The sequence below is a fragment of the Rhineura floridana genome, chromosome 10 (genome assembly GCF_030035675.1).
Source record: "Rhineura floridana isolate rRhiFlo1 chromosome 10, rRhiFlo1.hap2, whole genome shotgun sequence".
Lineage (NCBI taxonomy): Eukaryota > Metazoa > Chordata > Lepidosauria > Squamata > Rhineuridae > Rhineura > Rhineura floridana.
The window spans coordinates 11,838,098-11,861,691 of record NC_084489.1 but is presented as its reverse complement, the minus strand read 5'-3'; the positions used below and the strand labels follow the sequence as shown (position 1 = coordinate 11,861,691).

The window sequence follows — 23,594 nt, the reverse complement described above, 5'->3', positions numbered from 1 at the left end:
GGGTCCTCCTCCGTGCCTGAGGACTGGAAAGTGGCAAATGTAACGCCAATCTTCAAAAAGGGGTCCAGAGGGGATCCCGGAAATTACAGGCCAGTTAGCTTAACTTCTGTCCCTGGAAAACTGGTAGAAAGTATGATTGAAGCTAGATTAACTAAGCACGTAGAAGAACAAGCCTTGCTGAAGCAGAGCCAGCATGGCTTCTGCAAGGGAAAGTCCTGTCTCAGTAACCTATTAGAATTCTTTGAGAGTGTCAACAAGCATATAGATAGAGGTGATCCAGTGGACATAGGGTACTTAGACTTTCAAAAAGCGTTTGACAAGGTACCTCACCAAAGGCTTCTGAGGAAGCTTAGCAGTCATGGAATAAGAGGAGAGGTCCTCTTGTGGATAAGGAATTGGTTAAGAAGCAGAAAGCAGAGAGTAGGAATCAACGGACAGTTCTCCCAATGGAGGGCTGTAGAAAGTGGAGTCCCTTAAGGATCGGTATTGGGACCTGTACTTTTCAACTTGTTCATTAATGACCTAGAATTAGGAGTGAGCAGTGAAGTGGCCAAGTTTGCTGATGACACTAAATTGTTCAGGGTTGTTAAAACAAAAAGGGATTGTGAAGAGCTCCAAAAAGACCTCTCCAAACTGAGTGAATGGGCAGAAAAATGGCAAATGCAATTCAATATAAACAAGTGTAAAATTATGCATATTGGAGCAAAAAATCTTAATTTCACATATACGCTCATGGGGTCTGAACTGGCGGTGACCGACCAGGAGAGAGACCTCGGGGTTGTAGTGGACAGCACGATGAAAATGTCGACCCAGTGTGCGGCAGCTGTGAAAAAGGCAAATTCCATGCTAGCGATAATTAGGAAAGGTATTGAAAATAAAACAGCTGATATCATAATGCCGTTGTATAAATCTATGGTGCGGCCGCATTTGGAATACTGTGTACAGTTCTGGTCGCCTCATCTCAAAAAGGATATTATAGAGTTGGAAAAGGTTCAGAAGAGGGCAACCAGAATGATCAAGGGGATGGAGCGACTCCCTTACGAGGAAAGGTTGCAGCATTTGGGGCTTTTTAGTTTAGAGAAAAGGCGGGTCAGAGGAGACATGATAGAAGTGTATAAAATTATGCATGGCATTGAGAAAGTGGATAGAGAAAAGTTCTTCTCCCTCTCTCATAATACTAGAACTCGTGGACATTCCAAGAAGCTGAATGTTGGAAGATTCAGGACAGACAAAAGGAAGTACTTCTTTACTCAGCGCATAGTTAAACTATGGAATTTGCTCCCACAAGATGCAGTAACGGCCACCAGCTTGGATGGCTTTAAAAGAAGATTAGACAAATTCATGGAGGACAGGGCTATCAATGGCTACTAGCTGTGATGGCTGTGCTCTGCCACTCTAGTCAGAGGCAGCATGCTTCTGAAAACCAGTTGCTGGAAGCCTCAGGAGGGGAGAGTGTTCTTGCACTCGGGTCCTGCTTGCGGGCTTCCCCCAGGCACCTGGTTGGCCACTGTGAGAACAGGATGCTGGACTAGATGGGCCACTGGCCTGATCCAGCAGGCTGTTCTTATGTTCTTAACAAAGCAACCATAATGCCAAAATACAATCAAATAAGGAAGAGATTTGAGGCTTTAAAATGAGCTGATAGAAAACCAGAAGAACTATGAAGTGACATCAGAGACATTATCAGGGAAGAATGCAAAAAGACAATACCTCTAGTTGAAAAGAGAGAAAGACCACAATGGATGACTGACAGAACTCTTAAAATGGACCTAAATGCAATAATACAGCAATTGTTACGTAGGGACAAAGAGAACTACTACAATAACTATTGTATAGAAATAGAAGAGGATAATAAAAATGGTAGAGCAAAAGCCCTATTCCAAAGAAATTAAAGGGAAATTCAAGCCAAGAGTAGGTATGTTTAATAATCAACAGGGTAACACACTGACTGACCAAGATAAAATAAAAGGAAGATGGAAGCAATACACTGAAGAATTATATAAAAGTGATGCAAGGATGACAGATTCATTCATGGAGGAACAATATGAAGAAGAACCAGAAATTTTAGAATGTGAGATGGAAGCTGCTCTTAAAATACTTGGCAGAAACAAATCACCAGGAATAGATGGCATACCAATACAGTTGCTACAAGTTACTGAGACTGAATCTGTCCAAATTTTGACAAAAATTTGTCAACAAATATGGAAAAGAAAACAATGGCCCACAGACTGGAAGTGTTCAAGATATATCCCAATTCCAAAGAAAGTGGATCCCACGGAATGCAGTAATTATCAAACTATTGCCTTAATATCCCATGCAAGTAAAGTAATGCTCAAGATTCTATAACAAAGGCTCTTACCATATATGAAGTGAGAAATGCCAGACATCCAAGCTGGATTTAGAAAGGGAAGAGGTACCAGAGATCATATTGCAAACATAAGTTGGATAATGGAACGGAGCAAGGAATTTCAGAAGAAAATCACCCTGTGTTTAATAGATTACAGCAAAACCTTTGACTGTGTAGATCATGAAAAACTATGGAATGCTTTCAAAGAAATGGGGGTGCCACAGCATCTGATTATTCTGATGCACAAACTACACCCTAGACAAGAGACTGCTGTAAGGACAGAATATGGAGAAACCGATTGGTTTCCCACTGGAAAGGGTGTGAGACAGGGGTGTATTTTATCTCCCTGTTTGTTTAATCTATATGCAGAACATATCATACAGAAAGCAGGTTTGGATCAAGATGAAGGAGGTGTGAAAATTGGAGGGCGAAATATCAATAATTTAAGATATGCAGACGATACCATACTACTAGCAGAAACTAGTAATGATCTGAAACGAATGCTGATGAAAGTTAAAGAGGGAAGTACAAAAGCAGGACTACAGCTGAATGCCAAGAAGGCTAAAGTAATGACAACAGAAGATTTATATAACTTTAAAGTTGATAATGAGGACACTGAACTTGTCAAGGATTACCAATATCTTGGCACAGTCAATAAAAATGGAGATAATAGTCAAGAAATCAGAAGAAGGCTAGGACTGCGGAGGGTAACTATGAGAGAACTAGAAAAGATCCTCAAATGCAAAGATGTATCACTGAACACCAAAGTCAGGATCATTCAGACCATGGTATTCCCCATCTCTATGTATGGATGTGAAAGTTGGACAGTGAAAAAAGTGGATAAGAGAAAAATCAACTGATATGAAATGTGGTGTTGGAGGAGAGTTTTGCACATACCATGGACTGTGAAAAAGACAAATAATTGGATGTTAGAACAAATTAAACCAGAACTATCACTAGAAGCTAAAATGATGAAACTGTGGTTATCATACTTTGGACATATAATGAGAAGACATGTTTTGTGTACAGTTTTGTGTTATTTTTATTGTATTTTTAATGTTCACCGCCCAGAGAGCTGTTGCTAGTCGGGCGGTATATAAGCTTAATTAAATAAATAAATAAATAAATAAATAAATTCACTAGAAAAGACGATAATGCTGGGAAAAACAGAAGGGAATAGAAAAAGAGGAAGACCAAACAAAAGATGGGTTGACTCCATAAAGGAAGCCACAGACCTGAACTTACAAGATCTGTACAGGGTGGTTTACAACAGATGCTACTGAAGGACGCAGATTCATAGGGTCACCATAAGTCGTAATCGACTTGAAAGCACATCTCACACACAGAGACACAAAACAAAGGGAGCGATCGTGCTAATGGACATTTCACTTTCAAAGTAATTTCCATTGAAATTCAATGTATACTTAGATCGAAATGAATCATTTGAGCTAGTTGTTTAATCTGCAATGCTTTGTAATATAGTTGCTTATGGTTTGGCATGCCAAAACCTCCCTTATTACTCGAGTGATACAGAACTGCTTTACTTAAGCGTGGACTTTTAACCCCATTACAGTAAGAGTCCAGCATTTGTTGCCATTTCTGTAGGAGTGTCTCAGAGAGAATAATGGGGAGAGTTTGGAAGAGGAAGAGGAATTTGGGTAGAATAGCCATTTTCACGGCAGCCACTCTGCCAAGCCAAGAAAGGGAAAGGTTTTTCCAAGAATAAACCTTACTTTTAATAGCTTGTATTAATGGATCGAAGTTATGCTTTTCAAATTGTTTTAAGTCTTTGGTAATAGTTACCCCAGATGTTTAAAGTCACCAAACACCAGCAGGAGACCAAATACATCACTCAAGTGAGCCTGTGGTCGTAAGGGGAAATTTATGTAAAAAACACTTTCTGTAGTTGACTTCTAACCCCGCCACTTCTTTAAAATTAGCTGAATGGGTTTGCAGCTGTGGGATCGCGTCATGAGGTTCTCATAAAAATAGGAGTATGTCATCCGTGAAGAGGTTGATAAGGTGCTCTTGGCCATTAATAACCAAACCTTTAATATTAGAGTCTGTTCTAAGTTTATTGGCCAGCACTTCTATTGCAATTGCAAATAATATAGGTGATAAAGGGCATCCCTATTTGGTGCCTCTTGATAAATTAATAAAAGGGAAATCAAATCCATTGATACAAATTGTTGCTTGGGAACCAGAATAAAACTGATGAATGACATAAAGGAAGTAAGGATCAAAACGTAACTTAGTTTATAAGCGGAGCAGGAAAGGCCATTCAAGACGGTCAAAGGCTTTGAAAGCATCTAGGTAAACTAGTGTAAGAGGAGCGACTGTTCGTGAACTATGATGGACAATATTAAGAACCCGTCTTACAGCAACTGAAAGTTGCCGCTTAGGAATAAAACCTGTTTGATCAGTGTGACTGTATCTAGAGATAAAGATATTTAGTCTCTGAGCCATTAGCGAAGTAAGTAGCTTAGCATTTTGATTCAGTAGAGCTATTGGGCGACAAGACCCCAAAGAACATGGATCTTTATGAGGTGTAGGGATGACAGCTATTCTAGCTTGTTTCCAAGTCTCTGGGATCTATCTCATTTCATAATTCCATTCATCAGTGCTTGTAGATAGGAAGGAGCATTTCACTAAATGTCTTATAAAATTCTGCACCAAAGCCATCAAGACCTGGAGTCTTTCAATTTTTCAGTTGTTTTATAGCAACTTCTATTTCTTCAGAATGAATAAGACAATATAAGTATTCTCTGTGTTCCAGGCTCAATGGGGGAATTTGAAGGTCTGTTAAAAATGTGTCAATAGAAAAATCTACTGGTGAGTCTGTAACATACAGATTAGTGTAAAAATCAGCAAATGCAGAACTAATATCAATCATGGTACAACATTTTTTGCCTTTGTGAGAGAACACACTAGAAAGAACATTTATCAGTCTCCATTTGTGCACTGCATTGGCTAAGAGCTTAGAGTTCCTGTTTCTGAATTCAAAGTATTGCTGTTTTGTATAAATGAGAGACTTATGAATAGTGTCTACGTCATAAGCCTGCAGCTCTGTACGTTTTGCTGTTAGCTTGCGATATATCTTGGAGCCACCCTTGTTTTTATGGGCTGTTTCAAGGGCAGAGATTTCTGCCGTTAGAGCTGTTCTAGCAGCTTCCTGCTGGGTGTTTTTTTTTTAGTATGGAAGCTTCTGCAATATACAAACCTCTCATTACTGATTTCATAGCATTCCACACTGTTTCCTGGGTGAGATCGGGAAAAATGTTGAGCTTAAAATATTCAGAGAGCGACTCCTTAAGTTTGCTAACCAAATCTTTTTGGTGTAGGAGGGATGTAATGAGTCTCTAGGTGGCAGTGCAGGAGCCATTTTGCCTCAAATCTACCACCAATGAGAGAAGGGCATGATCAGAGATTAGAATTGGACCAATGTCTGCATCAACAGCAGGGAGCAGCGTTTTGGAGATCAGGAACATATCTATGCGTGAATAAACCTTATGCCTTTTTTTGTAAAAAGAGTAATTATGTTCTGTTGGGTTGTATTCCTGCCAAATGTCTATTAAAGCTAATTTATCTACTAAATGGGAGAAATCTGAGTTAGGACAGGGAGCGGGGCGATTTGCTCCACTCCTATCTTTACCATAGTGCAGAACATCATTAAAATCACCTTCAACAATAATATCACCTTCAGCAAATGTTTCAAGATGAATTAAGGTGTCTAGCAGGAAGGAGAGTTGTTGAGTGTTTTGGCAGTAGACAGATGCCAGATGTATTTTTGAGTCTCCTATCGAACCGCAAATAAATAAGTAGCATCCTTTGGGATTGAAAAACGACTCTGCCACATGGAAAGGACATCTAGAAGCTATAACAATGGCAACTCCTCTGGATTTGGATGATCCACAAACTGTGTAATAATTGCCCATCCATAGATCTTTAAGTTTATTCGGGATACATCTTTTTGATGAGTTTCTTGCAAAAAGGTGATATCAGGATCTGTCTTCTGTAATAAAGTTCCAGTTCTAGCACGTGTCACAGGAGTCCCCAATCCATTCAGGTTAAGGGAAAACAGTTTTAGTCCAGACATTTCCTAAGTTTGTTATAGCTGGAGGTTGGATTGGTGAGAATGGGAAGAATAATGTGACTCTGAGAGGGCATAGAGTGACAAAAAACTTTTAAGAACACAACAAGACCTAAACAATTAGAATAACTGGTCAACCCATATCGTGGGGGAGAATTTGCAGCCTCACAATCTGGAAATATACATACCAGGATTGCCCACGGGTTGACTCTGCCAACATTGGGATAGTGGCAGAAAAAGAGAATGAGTCCACAGTTAAGCAGCAGCGTTCCTCAGAATAGCAAACATATAAAAAGAATGGCGATTGTCTGATAGAAAATTCAGTTAGGTTGGAAAGAGAAGCCAACAGTTTGATCTGCAGAAGGGCTACGACAGCCTTTCCCAACTAGTGGGCCACCAGATGTTGTTGGACCACAACTCCCATCAGCCTCAGCCAGCATTGCCAATGGTCAGGAAAGATGGGAATTGTGGTCCAACAACATCTGGTGGCCCACTAGTCGGGAAAGGCTGGGCTAGGAGGTGTAGATTTAGAAGTGCCCTGCTTCTTTCTGATACACCAGTCAGCTGAAGGTGAAAGTGTGTTTCTGTTGTGTGGGGATTCAGAAGGTAGGTTTGGGAGCTCAAGCCCAAGATTGTGTAATAAAACATGATCCAGATGCTTGACCTATTGTTGAAGCTGCATAAAAACGTTCTCCTCAACGAACGATAAGCAGCAGGGGATGGTAGCTTTTTGCATAATCTCTGAGAACGGCCTAAAACCCTTGCGGCGCAGACATCTTTAGAAATCTGTAATCCAGCATTTTCATAGGAGACCCGTTTAAGCTTTCGCAGTGCAGCAAACATTAATTCTTGCTTGCAAAGTCACTTGACGCAAATGACAATGTCCCTAGCGGGTCCATCATCCTGTAATTTGCAGTGCAGAGCACGGTGAGCCCTTTCAGTATCAGCTTCTGCTACAGGTTCTGTGAGGTGCAGTTGCGTAAGTAATTCAACAATAAAAGAAATCATATCTCCTTTTTCAGTCCCTTCTATGACCCCACATATGCACCGATTCTGCCTGCGATTACAATCCTGTGCTGATCTTCCAGTTTAATATGGAGACCTAGAACTTGATCCGTTAACTTGTCTGTTCTGATCTTTTGTCTTAAAGCCGGCTCAAAAGGTTCATCAGCGGTTGTAGTGATTTCTGAAACTTGGGTGGTCAAGTCTTTAAATGACTATTCAAAGGATCTGAGAGCAGCTTGTCAACTCTCTATAAGGTTAATTTGCATTTGTTGCATTTGTGCAGCTAAATCTGCCAGAGAGAATTCAGACAGTTTTCCTGTCTTCACTTTATTTGTAGCCATTTTGAGTGTGTGAGTTTCACCCCCCACTGAGCTGTCAAATGTTGCAATGTAACAGAACAGGAATGTTAAAAGGTAGGAGAACTTAAATTAGAGCATTCTTTCTTTATTGCCGTATGTTTCAAAATGTAACCCTAACACCTAATGCAATGAAGTGTGTGTGTGTGTGTATACTGTAAGTCCAATTACAGACATACTAGTTATTTAAACCAGAAGTATCGCCTATTAAACAGTGAATATTGCAGTATTTATTTACACATTTATCTGTATTTAACTCCAGCTGTTAGCCAATCTCTTTGTCCTTTCTTATAATGAAATTTCTTCTCTGTTGATTTTTCACATTAAATTATAGTTAATTTGTGTAAGTTTTAAAAACTGGCTTTTGACTTGTCCAATTAAAATTGAACAAATTGAACAAAACTAGATTTCCCTTATAATACTTCTACTATAAAGCTAAGGAGAATTAAAAAAATAGGTTAGGTAAAACACCCCCAGAAAGGTTTGCCGAAAAGACAGGTTCCTTGAGATGTTCAGTTCCCTAACATGCCTACAATGAAGAACAGTTAACTGAGAGCTACACCATTATATTACACACACATATGCCATATTCGTGTGTATGCTTTCCTTCTCTTGCCATAATTTCTAGAAAGGGGACATAAAATATCATCTGGCTATAATAATTTTTATGAACAGAATTCTTATGGGCATAACAAGTTGTGCTCATAAATATTCAAAAGGGCTAACTGCCCCCCCCAAACTACGATTGGCTTAGGAGACACAGCAGTAAGAAAAGATTAACATAAGAACTGAAGAATCACCAGTGAGACTCCTCTGGGAAGCGCATAAAAAGATCATGATGGATCATTCCCCTGCTGTTCCCCCCAGCATCTGTCAAAGAGGTGTACTGTCATTTTGCTCATAGCAAATTGTCAGCCATAGAGCTTGTCCTCCATGACTTTGTTCAGTCCTTTTATAACACTATCTAAACTAGTGTCCATCACCATATAATGTAAGTAAGTACCTTGTAAGATGTAGTTGCTGCTGATTATTTCTCGACTGGCCCTTTTTGTTGCTCTTGGTATTTGTTTCTCTGATCATTTTAATCATGCGTTTACTGTGATTTAGTATTATTTTTATTGGATGTCGTTATTATAATTATAAATATTTATATGCCCCTCTTCTGGACAAGGTCCTCTCAAGGTAACTGCCTTAAATGTCACTTTTGACAAGATAAAATCATTTTAATCCATAAATATTTATAATAATAATAATAATTAATGACAACATCATCTGTTGTTAGACTTCTTATCTGCACTTCACCATGAGGTTCTAGGCAGGTTGCAGAAATGTAAAAATACAGTATTAAAATCAGTTGAAACAATTTAACATTGAAAGAATCAGGTGGGTCCTAAACACATATATCTCGGGTGTATCTTGTGATAGTAAATGTTGTAAGCACAAAATAATTGCCACAAGCGGCAAAAAAAGAGAGGTAACTGTATTCTGTAACAGAGAGTCCTGTCAAAAAAAATACACCCTGATCAGGGCTATTCAATTCATTCAAAAGCTTCTGGAGGTAGGAATGAGCAGGGAATTAGCCAAGTGAACAAATGGCATCAAATTCAGGATTGTGGAAACCCAAGCAAATTGCCAAGTTCTCCAAAAGCGTTTTTCCAAACTGGGTGAATGGGCAACAGAATGGTAAATGAAATCTAATTATGTATGCAAAATATCCTAACCGTATGATGGGATCTGCTGGCTCTGATTATCCAGGAAAGTTATCCTGGGATCATGGGGAATAAGTCATTAAGCATACATACATACATTCACACGAACACACACAGTCAACATGTTGCAACGGTGTACAAGAGTTTGTTTTCCCTGTGTTGTACCACCTCAGATAGCAGATGTTTAAGAAATGTGTGTCGGAATGGAATCAGAGGTGTAGTGACCTGGGGGGGGGAGGAATGAGGGCATTGCCCCCCAGGGATAATTCTGGCCCCTTGAATGAAATTTTCCTTCAGTTCCCAAATTTCTAGTATTGCAGTAACTTAAAACATCAGTTGAGCTTTTAGAAATAAAGTTTGGGCATCCCAAGAGAGGGGCGGGGCAAAGTTACCAAGGGAATGTGAACATGGTAAATGTAAGAGTTAAAGCGTGTGAATGAAGTGAACACAAGTCCTGATGGATAGGGGAAGGAATTGGCAAACCTAAGGGTTTGCGACTGGAGGAAGATAGGGCAGGAAGGATAGTCTTGTTATACACTTCAGAGCATTTTCCCCTCCCCTGTAATGCTCAACCAGCGTGGTGGGTGTTATTCGTACATCTAGTGGGTGCACCTAGGCTTTTGAGCCTAGACTGTGCAGCAGCCTAGCCGAGTCCAGGGCAGGACCTGAGAAGAAGCAGAGAGATGAGTGAGCTGGCTCTCCAAGGCCCAGGAAGCCTAATGAGACCTTACCAACTTAGCCCAGGCAACGGGAAGCTGTAATATTGTGTGTGTGCATTGGGGGACATTTCTACCCTAGTTTGTTAAAAAAAATTGAAAAATAAATCCTTTCAAGCTGGTTCCATTTCAAAATGGTTTTGAAGAATATCATGTGGCTAGAGCCTTAGTTGCAACAGTTTTAGACCTCCACGCAACTGTGCAAACAATCATTATAAATAATTCACCTTATTTAACTTTTTTCATTGAGTCCCCCCCTGCTCAATGCAGGACTCCAACTTACAGCATACCCAGCAGGTGGCTGTCCAGTTGGCTCTTGAATGCCTCCAGTGCTGGACAGCCTACCACCTCCCTATGTAATTGGTTTCATTGTTTTACTGTTGTAACAGTTAGCAAGCTTTTCCTGATGTCCAGCTGAAATCTGGCTTCCTGTAATTTGAGTCCATTATTTCATGTCCTCCACTCTTAGGACAATTGAGAAGAGATCCTGGCCCTCCTCTGTGTGACAATCTTTCAAGTACTTGAAGAGTGTGATCATATCTCCCCACAGTCTTCTCTTCTCAAAGCTAAACATGCCCAGTTCTTTCAGTCTCTCCTCATAGGGCTTTGTTTCCAGTCCCCTGATCATCATTGTTGCCCTCCTCTAAAACTGTTTCAGTTTGTCTGCATCTTTCTTAAAGTGTGGTATCCAGAACTGGATACAGTACTCAAGATGAGGCCTAACCAGTGCCAAATAGAGGGGAACTAGTACTTCACATGATTTGGAAACTATACTTCTGTTAATGCAGCCTAAAATAGCATTTGCCTTTTTTGCAGCCACATCACACTGTTGGCTCATATTCAGCTTGGTCAACAACAATTCCAGGATCCTTCTCGTATGTCGTATTGCTGAGCCAAATATTCCCCATTTTATAACTGTGCATTTGATTTCTTTTTCCTAAGTGTAGAACTTTGCACTAATCCCTGTTAAATGTCATTCTGTTGTTTTCAGCCCAATGCTCCAGTCTATCAAGATCGCTTTGAATTTTGTTTCTGTCTTCCAGGGCATTAGTTATCCTTCCCAATTTTGTATCATCTGCAAATCTCATAAGCATCCCTTGCATCTCCTCATCCAAGTCAGGGCCAATGCCAGGCATGACTGGGCCCTTGGGTGCCAGCCTGCCCCAAGCCCCACACTCCCAAGCCCCCCCACCCAGACCATGCGGGACCGCTCCACCTACCTCTTATATCTTTCTGTGAATGCCCTGTGCACTGGGCACATAGGTCACTGCCATCAATCTAAGGGGTTGATACCATTGCCACCATCTTTGTTGATGGCACACGTGTGGTACACTGTGTGCACACACATGCCTGCCATCAATCAAGATGGCAGTAGGGGCATCAGCCCCTTAGAGAAGCCTCTACTGCCATCTTGGATGATGGCAGCTGCGTGTGCAGAGTGCAGGGCATTCACAGAAAGGGAGGAGAGGTAGGTGGTGCAGGTGGGCGCCACAGGCCCACACGGTCTGTAAGGGAGGGCTGGGAGCTCCATCTCTGCGATCTGTGGCAGGGTTGGGAGTCAAACTTGCAGAGGATCACAGAAGGGAAGCGCTACCCCCACACCCTAAGGAGGGGCCCTTCAGGGGCCCCTCTGGGCCACAGGGGCCCTTGGCCAGGGCTTGACCTGGCTGCACTTTGGTGCTGGCCCTGATCCAACATTAACATTTTTAATGTTGCAGAGCACTACACCCAGGACCGAGCTCTGTGGTACCTTGCTCGTTACCGCCCCCCAGTTTGAGAAGGAACCATTGATAACCACTTCTTGAGTATGATTCTGTAGCCAACTGTGAATCCACCTGATAGTTGTTTCATCCAGCCCACATTTAGCTAGCTTGCTAATCAGAATATTATGGGGCACTTTATCAAAAGCTTTGCTGAAGTCGAGATATATAATGTCCACAACATTCCCACAGTCTACCAGGGGGGTTAACCAATCAAAATATGAGATAAGATTAGTCTGGTGGGATATGTTCTTCATAAATACATGTTGGCTTTTAGTAATCACTGCATTGTTTTCAAGGTGCTTATAGATCGATCGCTTTATAATCTGCTCCAGACTTTTCCCAGGGATCAATGTCAGGCTGACTGGTGTATAGTTCCCAGGTTACTCCTTTTTGCCCCTTTTGAAGATCGGCACATTATCCCTCCTCCAGTCATCTGGCACTTCACCCATCCTCCATGACTTCACAAAGATAATAGACAGTGGTTCCGAGAGTTCTTCAGCCCGTTCCTTCAATACGCTAAGATGTAGTTCTTGAGGCCCTGCAGATTTGAACTCGTTCAAAGTGATTAGCATTCCTTGCCCATTTGTCTATCAATCTCAAGCTGCAATCCTGCCCCTTCACATTTGCGAATATGGTCATAGACTCTCTTTGGGGAGAAGACTGAGCCAAAGTAGGAACTGAGCACTTCTGCCTTTTGTCATCTATTGTCATTTTGCCATCCTCATTGAGAAGCTGTACCATCATTTCTTTTCTCTGTCTTTTACAATGGATGTACCTGAAGAAAGCTTTTTTGTTGTTTTTAGTATCTGTCATTAGCCTCAGCTGATTCTCAGCTTTAGCTTTCTGACACCATCCCTGCACCTCCGTGCTACCTGTCCGCACTTTTCCTTTGTGGCCTGGCCTTCCTTCTACTTCTTGTATGTGTCCTTTTTTGTTTTCAGGTCATCTCTAAGGCTTCTTCTGCTGTCTTGAGGTAGCAAACTTGGCTTTTGAAAGTAACATATTTGAAGGCATTTCAAGTGAACAGTTCCTCTGCAAGTTTGCAGAGAAATTTATTTTATTTATTTATTATTTGATTTATATCCCGCCCTTCCTCCCAGCAGGAGCCCAGGGCGGCAGACAAAAGCACTAAAACACTTTAGAACATCATAAAAACAGACCTTAAAATACATTAAAACAAAACAACTTTAAAAACATTTTTTTAAAAGCTTTAAAGACATCTTTTAAAAAGGGTTAAAAAAACATATTGTTTTTTAAAAAGTTTTAAAAAACATATTAACAAGCAATTCCAACACAGAGACAGACTGGGATAGGTCTCAACTTAAAAGGCTTGTTGAAAGAGGAAAAGGCGTCAAAAAGATAAGAGATGGCACCTGCCTAATATTTCAGGGGAGGGAATTCCACAGGGTAGGTGCCGCCACACTAAAGGTCCGTTTCCTATGTTGTGCAGAATGGACCTCCTGATAAGATGGTATCTGCAGGAGGCCCTCACCTGCGGAGCGCAGTGATCGACTGGGTATATAAGGGGTAAGATGGTCTTTCAGGTATGCTGGTCCCAGGCTGTATAGGGCTTTATACACCAAAACCAGAACCTTGAACTTAGCCTGGTAGCTAATGGGCAGCCAGTGCAATTCTTTCAGTAGCAGGGTGACATGTTGGCGATACCCTGCTCCCGTGAGCAGTCTCACCACTGCATTTTGCACCAGCTGCACCTTCTGGACCAACCTGTGTATTACAATAATCCAGCCTGGAGGTTACCAGTGCATGGACAACAGTGGTCAGCCTATCCTGGTCCAGAAAGAGCCTCACCTGTCTTACCAGCTGAAGGTGGTAAAAGGCACTCCTAGCCACTGAGGTCACCTGGGCCCCTTGTGACAAAAATGGATCCAGGAGCACCCCCAGACTATGAACCTGCTCTTTCAGAGGGAGTATGACCCCATCCAAAGCAGGCAACTGACCAATTATCCAAACTCGGGAACCACCAAGCACTGTAAAACAGTGCCTCCAATACTCATCTCACCAAGTCAGCCCAGAAGGATACCATGGTCAATGGTATCAAAAGCCAGTGAGAGATCAAGTAAGAATAACAGGGACGCACTCCCCCCGTCCTTCTCTTGATAAAGGTCATTCATCAGGGTGACCAAGGCCGATTAAGTCCCATAACCAGGCCTGAACCTAGACTGGGATGGGTCAAGATAATCTGTTTCATCCAAGAGTACTTCCAATTGCTGTGCCACAACCCTCTCAGTCACCTTCCCTAAGAAGGGCATATTTGTAACCGGTCAGTAGTGGTCACAAACCAATGGGTCCAGGGTGGGCTTTTTCAGGAGTGGTCGGATCTCCGCCGCTTTCAAGGTGGCTGGAACCACTCTCTTCCGCAATGATGTGTTGATCACACCCTGGATCCACTCAGTCAACCCCCCCTTGGCAAGGTTTAATAAGCCAAGAAGGGCAAGGGTTGAGAGGACACGTTGCTGGCTGCATCATCGCAAGCACCTTTTTTATGTCATCAGGCTGCATCAACTGAAACTGTTCCTAAGAAGTTGCAGCAGATGTTGCACTGGACACCTCATTGGGGACTACAGTAGATGTGGATGGGGCATCAAGACTGCCACGGAGGTGAGCAACTTTACCCTCAAAGTGCCTTGCAAGCAATCCATAGTGGGCCTCTGGAGGGTCTAAAACTCCATTTCCTGGAGTTGATGTCAACAGACCACTGACAATACAGAAACCTCCACTGGATGGCTACTTGAGGATGCAATGGAGGCAGAGAAGTGGGCCTTCTTTGCCGCCCTCACTGCCACACAGTAGGCATGGTTATGATGTTTTACTTGTGCCCGATCAGCCTCACAGCATGTCTTTCACCATTTGCGCTCTAGCCGTCGTCCAGCCTCTTTCATTGCCCTTAGCTCACTAGTATACCAAGGTGCAAACCGGGCTCCACAATGCCAGAGAGGGCACTTGTGGGCAACTGTGTCAAGAGCCCGACGTGCCTCACTGTTCCACAGCATGACAAGGGCTTCACCTGCTGTATCTACTGGGAACTCCCCAGGGCATTCAGGAATCCTGTGGATTCGATTAGGCTCTGGGGCGGACCATCTTAATCTGTCCACCACCAATCTGCCAAATTGTGGCACATTAGATTTTATTAACAGTTCAGATCATTATGGTAGAATGACTCGCACAATATACATTTGCTTCCTAGTCACTGCTATTTAGTTTACATTACTATTTTGCAGGTGGAAAATATTGTATTTTAATTTGATTTGCTTTATTGATAAACTTCACAAATCATAGTTCCTAATTAAAATGCATAAACTGGAGCTTATTTTTGTCATTACCTAAGAAAACGTTTCCCTCCAGAAACCTCTTTTTCAGTGACCGATGCCCCAACCCTTCTGACCCCCCTAATGAAAATTGACTCACTACACTCCTGAATGGAATGGAACTACAAAAAAGTCTCTGCATACTGTAGATAAACTTCATATGTCTGGGATGGGGGAATCTAGCTTAGTCTTCTTCCTTGCATGCTACTTTTCTATGTATTATATGCCCCTTCATATACAGCCTAAAGGAAAGAATGGCATTTCTACTGTTTATATATACTGGCTCTCGATCTGAACCACTACTGCTATTCTTACATCTTTAACAAGATAAACATTAAAAAGCTGCCAGATTAATGTTTAAAATAGATCCCATTTATAATGTTTTTGACATCCTCCAATTTCATTAATCCAAGTTGTTATGACTAATAATAGCACTACAGCATTTATAGTCATAAGTGTGAATTCATAATTATGAGTGAACAGACCAACATATGGTAAATTGCTTTTTACCAGGTAAGTAGCTACAGAGTCTCTCCAGAGCTTCTTTTGCTGTTGAATTGTGGATCTGAGCAAGCTGTTCTATTATGGATACCAAAAGTACACATCCTGCAAAGAGGAAGAGAAAGAAAGATCCATGTTGTTACTTGCCAGGATTTGGAAGCCAACTTTAAACCATGCCCTCCTCCACAATACTCCATTCAATTCCCACACCCGCCTGGTTTTTTCATTCCCCATCCTCTTCACCCAGCCCATTAGGCAGGCAGCCACAACTCTAGGGAGGGAATTTGGGAGGAGTGGCTCATAATGCCAGTCAATCTCCCCCCTTACTGGTAGAGAGGATGTGAGGGCCAGACGAGGGAAAGGGAAAGCCAGTGACCTCTCCCTCACTCCTCCATGCAGACAGTGTGTTACATATAATGGGCTATGTACAGGTCAAGTGAACAGAAAAGTTAGGGCTTATCCACATGGGAGCATAACTTTGTGCTAAACACGCTGTTTTCACCTCCATTTTCTATTTGTACCGTCTACAGTAAGGGATCATACCAGCTACAAACATGGTGTTTTCTAATCACACTGGAGGGGAAGCATCAATCACACAGTCTCCTAAAGACCACACCCTCTCATTTAACATTTCCACTCCCTCTGCTTACCAGGCAACCAAGCATGCTCAGTTTGTTCTACCAGTAAGGTTCATTTAAAAAAACAACAACCAAGAAGTGCGATTATTTGTATTTTCACTGGTACAATACAGATGAAATACAAATATTTGTTTGAGCAGTGTTTTGCTTTTGTGTACAAGTTAGGGGAAAAATAAAATAAAGGTTTGCAGCAACATAAAAAAAGCTTGTAGAACAGGAGAGAGAAGCAGAAGTTTCTCTTTATCCCACAGAAAATGAAAGAAGGGAGGAGGAGGGAATGGTGTGGAGAGGGGAACGATTGACACACCCACCTAAAAGCATTGGAGCAAAGTGTCTGCAAGCCCTAAAGTTATGGAGTGAAGACGTTTTCCCCTTTCCTTTTGGATTATCAGAGGATTGGGCTGGTACGGATTTACACGGGGGAAACTGTGTGATAGCTTCTGCTTGCCAGTAACGTCATATTACTCTCTGAAAAGGCATGGTGTGAACCTACCATTCAGAAAGCTTTCTTGCATGTTGATCAAGCATTTTTATAAGTTTACAAAAGAAAGTCTGTCATCCAATAAATGTTTTGCAAAGTTAAGGACTCAGTCTCATTGACGTCAACAAGATATGCATATTGTTCTCAGCACCAGTCTCTCTAATGCCTGACTATGGTTGCATTGTAACGTGCTCTTACTCTGTTTCTAAACCTGGTTTTGTTGTTGTTGTTGTTTGGTATTGGTATTGTCGCCTTACCTCTAGGGCCATGGGGCTGATGCGGATTTAGAAATAATTTAGAATTATATATGTTCAGCATGAAGCTGGTACAGCACAGTGGAGAGGAGAGCCTGGCTGGGAGTCCAGAGTCTGTGAGTTCAAATCCCCGCTCATGTCTCCTGGGTGTCAAGGGCCAGCTAAAGATCACCCCCTGACTGGCTGTGGGCAAGCTGCATAGTCCCAAGGAGCCCAGTTGCCCCCCAGCTGGCAGTTGCGGACAAGGAAGGGGCTGGCTTGTGCAGCTGTGGCAAGCTGAGCAGGCCCTAGCCAGCTGGGGAGGACTAGCCTCAGAGGGAGGCAATGGTAAACCCCCTCTGAATACCGCTTACCATGAAAACGCTATTCATAGGGTAGCCATAAGTCAGGATCGACTTGAAGGCAGTCCATTTCCATTTTTTCATGTTCAGCATAAAACTTGTGTTAACCAACTTAAAGAAAAAAAGGAAATACTAGGCCCCAGTTCCCTTCCAAGGCCCCTTCTTAGAAATCGTTATCTGCATGCCAGGTTCTATGTCCAGGGGTAGCCTCCATGACATGGCCACATTGTGTAGTATGGGATAGGCCAGCACCATCTGAGACACCTTCAGTAGGGGCCGTGTCACACACACCCCGTCGGATGCAGGCAGAGGAAGAGAGACTTGAGCATCTTTACAGCTCTTTCATATGGTATGTGTGTAGAGCAGCACACATGGTTGTATTGAACAATCTGGCCTTGCAGGTTTGCAGGATAGGGCCTCATCAGGAAGGGACACAGGGAGTAGGCATAATCAGCAGCGTGAAGGAGAGGACAGCAGTCTGTGCCCAAGGAGCCCCACAGCTCCCCCAACCCCTGCAGCACATGACAAATGCCACCTTTTACCTATGCATCTGCCACCCTCACTGGGGGGGGGGGAGGACAAGCCTCCAGCATGTTTAGTAGCACGGAAGCCTCCAGGACCATACCTGGACACTCCTGGGCATTGTAGCACTGGGCATCACATACTGCCTTCACATTGATAGAGTACTGGGGATGGCCATTCCTGTAAATGTGTGGGTTCTGTGCAAGTGCCAGGATCATAATGAAAGTGCCGTTAAGGAAAAAGTCATCCCTGAGGCATGCACACTCCTCCTCTGTCTGTGGGAAGTGTATGAACTCCTGCACATGGGCCACCATGCCTTCCAGGAAGGCTGCCAGGCACCTCCTGGTGGAGGACTGGGAGAAAGGGTGGGCACCCCAGTCCATGTCCCACTGGAAGTCCCTGTTGCCAGGTAGCGCAGGTCAAGAAGGACCTTCTGGAGCACAGGGATGTTAATGTGGGCATGGTGCTGGGCATGCAGGTGGGGAGAGAGATCACACGCAGCTCCTTGATGGCCTACCTGTCCAATGAGAAAAAGTGGCAGTGTTGCAGATCAGTCAGAGTGAGGGTCTGGAGGCATACAGGGAAGTTGTGCCGCCTCTGCGCCCTGGACTACGTCTGCTAGTCTAGGATGTATGCCAAGAGGATAGCCAAGTGGAGGTCAAACAGCTGCAGCTGCGGGGTCCTCTGTAAGTGCTGAAGCAACATGTTCTCTAGCTTCCACCAACGTGCCAGGGAGCAAGGCGGCATGCCCATCTGGGAGGCCATGGCCCAGGCCCTTGCCTAAGACGACGAGGTCCTTGGCTCAATCCTGCCAACCGAAACTGCCCATGGAACCGGCAAGGATTCCCTGGCAGGCGGGCACTGGCAAAGGGCTGTGGCCAGGACGGCAGCAGCCGACAGGGGGCCTCTGCTGGCTGGGTAGCTTTGGGGTTCTCAACCACCCCAACCCTTTGCACCTCTGTCCTACAGGCCCCTCCCACCTACCGGTCTCTCAGTTGAGCTGTGATGATAGGCAGCAATAGTGGCCGGAGCCGATGCCACCAGAGAAGCGCAAGAGAGCCTCTGGGGATACCCAGACGGCTGTGCCAGCCAGGAAACACTCAAGAGAGGTGACAGCCTGCCCCCAAGGAGCTTCTGGAGCCACTGCATGGTCTACACAAGCCCAAGGAGTTGCCCACTCGGCAGGACATCCCCAGAGTCCCACCTGAGGCACCCACTGAGGCCATGGGATCTCTGGCAGTGGCACCCAAAGTCCTGTAACCAGCCAAGGTGGCTGCCGGTGGTGTCTGTGTGGAGCCGCCCCAGCAGTTTGAGCTGAGCCCAGGCAGTGAGTGACCCATGGCAGCAGGTGCCCGGGGAGTCCTCGTCAGGACAGTTGGTGGTTGTGGTGAGCAGGGAAGTAGTGATGCTGATGCAGCAGCTGCCCCAGGACAAGCTGCTACAGGCCCTCCATCTCTCTACCATGTCTGCGCCCACTGTCCCTCAGCCAGGGGAGGCGGCGGCACCTTCTGTGATGCCCCTGGCAGCGGATCCTGTGCCCCCTGTGCTGCACCCATACCTGGAGGCTTCTACCCCAGCAACTACCTCGTCATGGGCAGAACCGGCGCAGTTGATGGATGAGCTGCTAGAGCAGGTGCTGCTCCCTATGGAGGCTGGCCCCGCAGCTGAGGTTCCGTTTGCCCTCGTGCCACCACCTCCCAATCCACACCTCCCCCCTTCCTAAGCCACGCAGCTCGCCCTCCCAGCAGCGCCACGTGAGCCTCCCCATGCTGGGCCTGATCCCACAGTGGCCCCAGGGGGCAGTGGTGCTTGTGGAGGCACCCCTGATGATAGTGACAGCGGTGGCAGCAGCAACACAGAGGACCATGCTGATGGCTGTGATGTACAGACTAGCCTGAGCAACAGGAATGGGGTGCCTCCCGCTGGCCCTCTCCCCGTCTCCCTGCCCATGAGACTGGGGTTGTTGGTGTGGGTGAGGATGTGGAGGGGCAGGAGGAAGGGAAAGGAGAGGATGACAATGATGGTGGTAGAGATGGGGTGGTCCCGGTGATGGGGAGCCTGGCCTGCACAAGGAGGAGGGGATCTGGCCATGTGCCAAGGGCCCTTGGCCTGCACAGCCTCTTTCTCGGATGGTGGCTGCCCTGCGGGCTCATGTAGAGGCTGGCTGCCATGATGCTGGGCGCTTGTGGCAGGATGCCACCACTGCCTTGGCACATGCAGTGCGCACCATTTGTGATGGCATCGGAGAGGTGGCAATGCAGGTGCAGGGGATGGTGATATGCATGTGGGGCATCCAGGGCATGGTGGATGGTGGTGTTGCCACTGCCAAGGGCCAGTTGGAGGTCATATCCTTGTGATGGGGAGGAACACAGCCATGGTGGTGACATAAATTGTTGCAGTGATCCCCATCCTCCATGCCCTGCTACAGGTGGTGCAAGGTAATGGGGTGGCCGCGTAGAGGTGGGTGGATTGGGGGTGGTTGTGGGCATGCAGCCACCGCTGGGGAGGCAGTGGAGCTGAGGGGTACCTGTTCCTAGGGCCAACCCCATTTCAGACACCCATGAGCGCTTGTTCTGGTGTCTTTGGGGTGGCTATCCTGTGCTGATTCCCTGCCTGGCTGCTGGCTGCGTTGTGGCTCCATGTGCCTTGTGGGTATCTCTTAATAAACTGTCTTTCCACATCTCCCTGTGTGTGGGGCCTGTTCTTTGGGGTTGTGGCTGCTCTTGGGTGTACTAGGGGGTGCAGGTGCTCGTGGTCTCTACGTGTGTTTGTTTACCTGACTGCACTGTGTCGCACTGCCTGTGCATGCATATCTATGACTGGCTGAGTGGCTAGTGACCGTGCAAGGTGTGTGTGTGGTGTGGCATTCTGCTTGGCTGTGAGGGTGGGTGTTGCTATCGATGCTGTGCACGCACACCACCTCCATGGAGTGTGTACGTTTGCGTTCCATTGCCGGTGCTCCAGACTGCTTCCCATGGTCCGTGCATGGGGTTTTCCCGTGTTTGGTTTTAGCACCTGCAGGCTGCCTGGGAACTCTCCCATGCGCTCCCTCAAGGGTGGCTGCTGCTTCCATGGCAACAGCAGCTGCGCCAGCAGTCTGGGTCCCCCTGCAGTTCTTCCAGTCGCCCTCTCCCTGTTTCCTTGCGATGTATCCCATCGCATTTTCTAGGGCTTACTCCACGGTATAGGTATTTGGGACAGCACCCTTTTCCTCTCTGGATCCTGTGCCCAGCTCTGAGCTGGTGTTCTGCCGTCCCAGGGGTTCTCAAACAGTAACTGCATACAGTGAGCTTCCCGCCGGCCCCTCTTCAGCCAGCACCACTTATGCTGCCTTCCCCCATGTTGGATTGCTCTGCCATTCACTGAACGTTTCAGAGGGTCCTATTCCAAAATTGTTCCTGTTCTTAAACCTCAAGCTATCATTCTTTAAATGGAGGCTGTCATTGTCTGTTGCGTCACAAATTAAAAAGACAATTTCCCCCCAAAAAAATCAGGGGAGGGGAAGCACAGCTCAGGATGGTAGTGCACCCATTTGCCCCACCCTGACTCCAAGACTGCCTTCACATCCTGCATTTGGTTAGTCCTCACTGGGCATTTAAAGTGTATACCCTTCACATTTTCATTTTTCTGCAAACCAAGCCTGCTGTTTGCTCCCTCTTACAAAACGGTGGTGCCATTTTGACTACATAAGCAACGGTATGAATAGAGGAAACCATAAGGCCTTTTTAATTACTGCAATACTACATTATTAGACTCTAACATTTTTGGCTTATAGAGAGATTTGTTTCAATTTGTGTGTGTATATTTCTTTTGAATATATAATTTTATCTGAGTTACATGTTTCTTGTGAATGTTGTTATGTTTGAAATAAAAGTGTAAAAAAAAGTTTGTAAAGAGCAACATTGTGGCTGAGAGGTCACGAATGCCACAGCTTCCTGGTGATGCTGTTATCTTGTAAGATGCTGAAATACTTTCATTGCTGGTGTAAGTTCAGCTGAAAACATTGTGTTATGGCAAACGGTAGCAAGAGGACTATTGTGTGTTGCAACACTTCAGTTTGCAATCTTCACTGCAGCATGCCTGAATGCAAGCCTTTGTTTCATCCTTTCAAATTCAATAGCAAGTTGGATGCAAGTACATTTCATTTGAACCAAGCCATCTGTAGAATGCATGTCTAGATTTCATTCCAACATTTGATAGATTAATCACATGGGCAAACATCACTTGATGACTGCCACCACATACTGGGTGACCAAAGATACAACTTTTACGTTTCCTCACATCACCTCTCATGCAATGCTTTTCAAATTTACTCATTCAGCTGCCAGCCATCAAGAGTATTAGAATAACGTGTAGAGAACATAGGAGCCTGTTGAATTTTAGATTACTAAGAGGCTGGGATTTATTTTTTCAAAAAATCCATGTGTAGAACACTGTTATAAATTGAATTATAAACTGTTGTGGGTTTTTTTTGAAATTGTACCTGTTCAGTGTATACTTTCATACCAATATCAGTTGGTTAACCAGGCACCAGCATCCTGATTTTAAATAGGAGTATTAATACTTCTTAATACTTCTCCTATAGTTATACTATCTTTAGATATACTATCTCACTCTGGAAACTGCTTCACCAACTTTCCATGTAAAAATGTTAACAAACAAGATTTCACAAAGATGTTGCTTTGTTTGGCTAAAAAAATGAATATACAGATATTATTTTTTTTAAATCTATCTTTTAAGACTTAGCTAATTTAATTAAAACCTTTCTGCTGGTGTCAAATAGTTAGGTTTTTAAATTAGGCTTTCAGATATGGAAGTCCAAGTGACTAAGTGTGCAATTCTATACCCACTTACTTGAGAGTATGTCCCATTGAACTCAATCAGGCTTCTGACTAGACATACACAGGATTGCATGGTAAATACGTTAGCTCAGGGGTTCCCAACCTTTATGAGTACGGGACCCCTTCTGTAACCTCAAAAAAATTTCATTACCCCCACATGTTAATTGTTGCTCCTCCTGCTGCTGCTGCTGTGGCCATCACCACGATTTGTATGCAGGTGGAGAAACAGAGGCAGAAGAGAGAAAGAAATCTGCCTGGCAGGAAATTAATGCCCAATAAATCATACAGTCATGAGAGTGGCTGCATACTATAGTCAGAATGGATTTTTCACATTCCGCAATGTTAAATTGAAAATACCCCCCATCCCATTCTGATGCTTCCCATAAGCTCATTTCAAAACAAAACCTTACAAAACTTATAGTCCTGAACTCAGAAACGCTTGCTTAACAACCGTCTCAATTTTCATGGCAATGCACAAAACAGTCAAAGTGAATCAAGAATTCAAAGTGTAAAAAGAGAGAGAGAGAAAACAGACCCCTGTTGGACTTTTTTTCTATCAGAGTTCTCATAATTTTTTGAAATTAATTAAAAATCAGTCATGTTTACAGAGTGCCTATAATCCATTACTGACCTTGCCCCATACTCCGACCTTCATCTTCTGCAGTTTAAAAGTTAAAAAAATGCCTAGCTGATTTTTAATCAAT

General features: G+C 44.2%; 1 protein-coding gene across 4 annotated transcripts in view; it reads right to left on the bottom strand.

Annotated features, from left to right (window-relative positions):
* Window positions 1-23,594, bottom strand: part of AOAH (acyloxyacyl hydrolase) — a 152,010-nt gene that overhangs the window by 86,932 nt on the left and 41,484 nt on the right. For 2 of the 4 annotated variants that reach the window (XM_061585978.1, XM_061585977.1), the window contains exon 3: window positions 15,823-15,918. The exons of 1 other annotated variant lie outside the window; for it this stretch is intronic. In XM_061585978.1, the coding sequence (XP_061441962.1) occupies window positions 15,823-15,918 (96 nt within the window). The remainder of the gene's footprint in view (window positions 1-15,822; window positions 15,919-23,594) is intronic. One more of the 4 variants, XM_061585980.1, reaches the window with a different exon arrangement.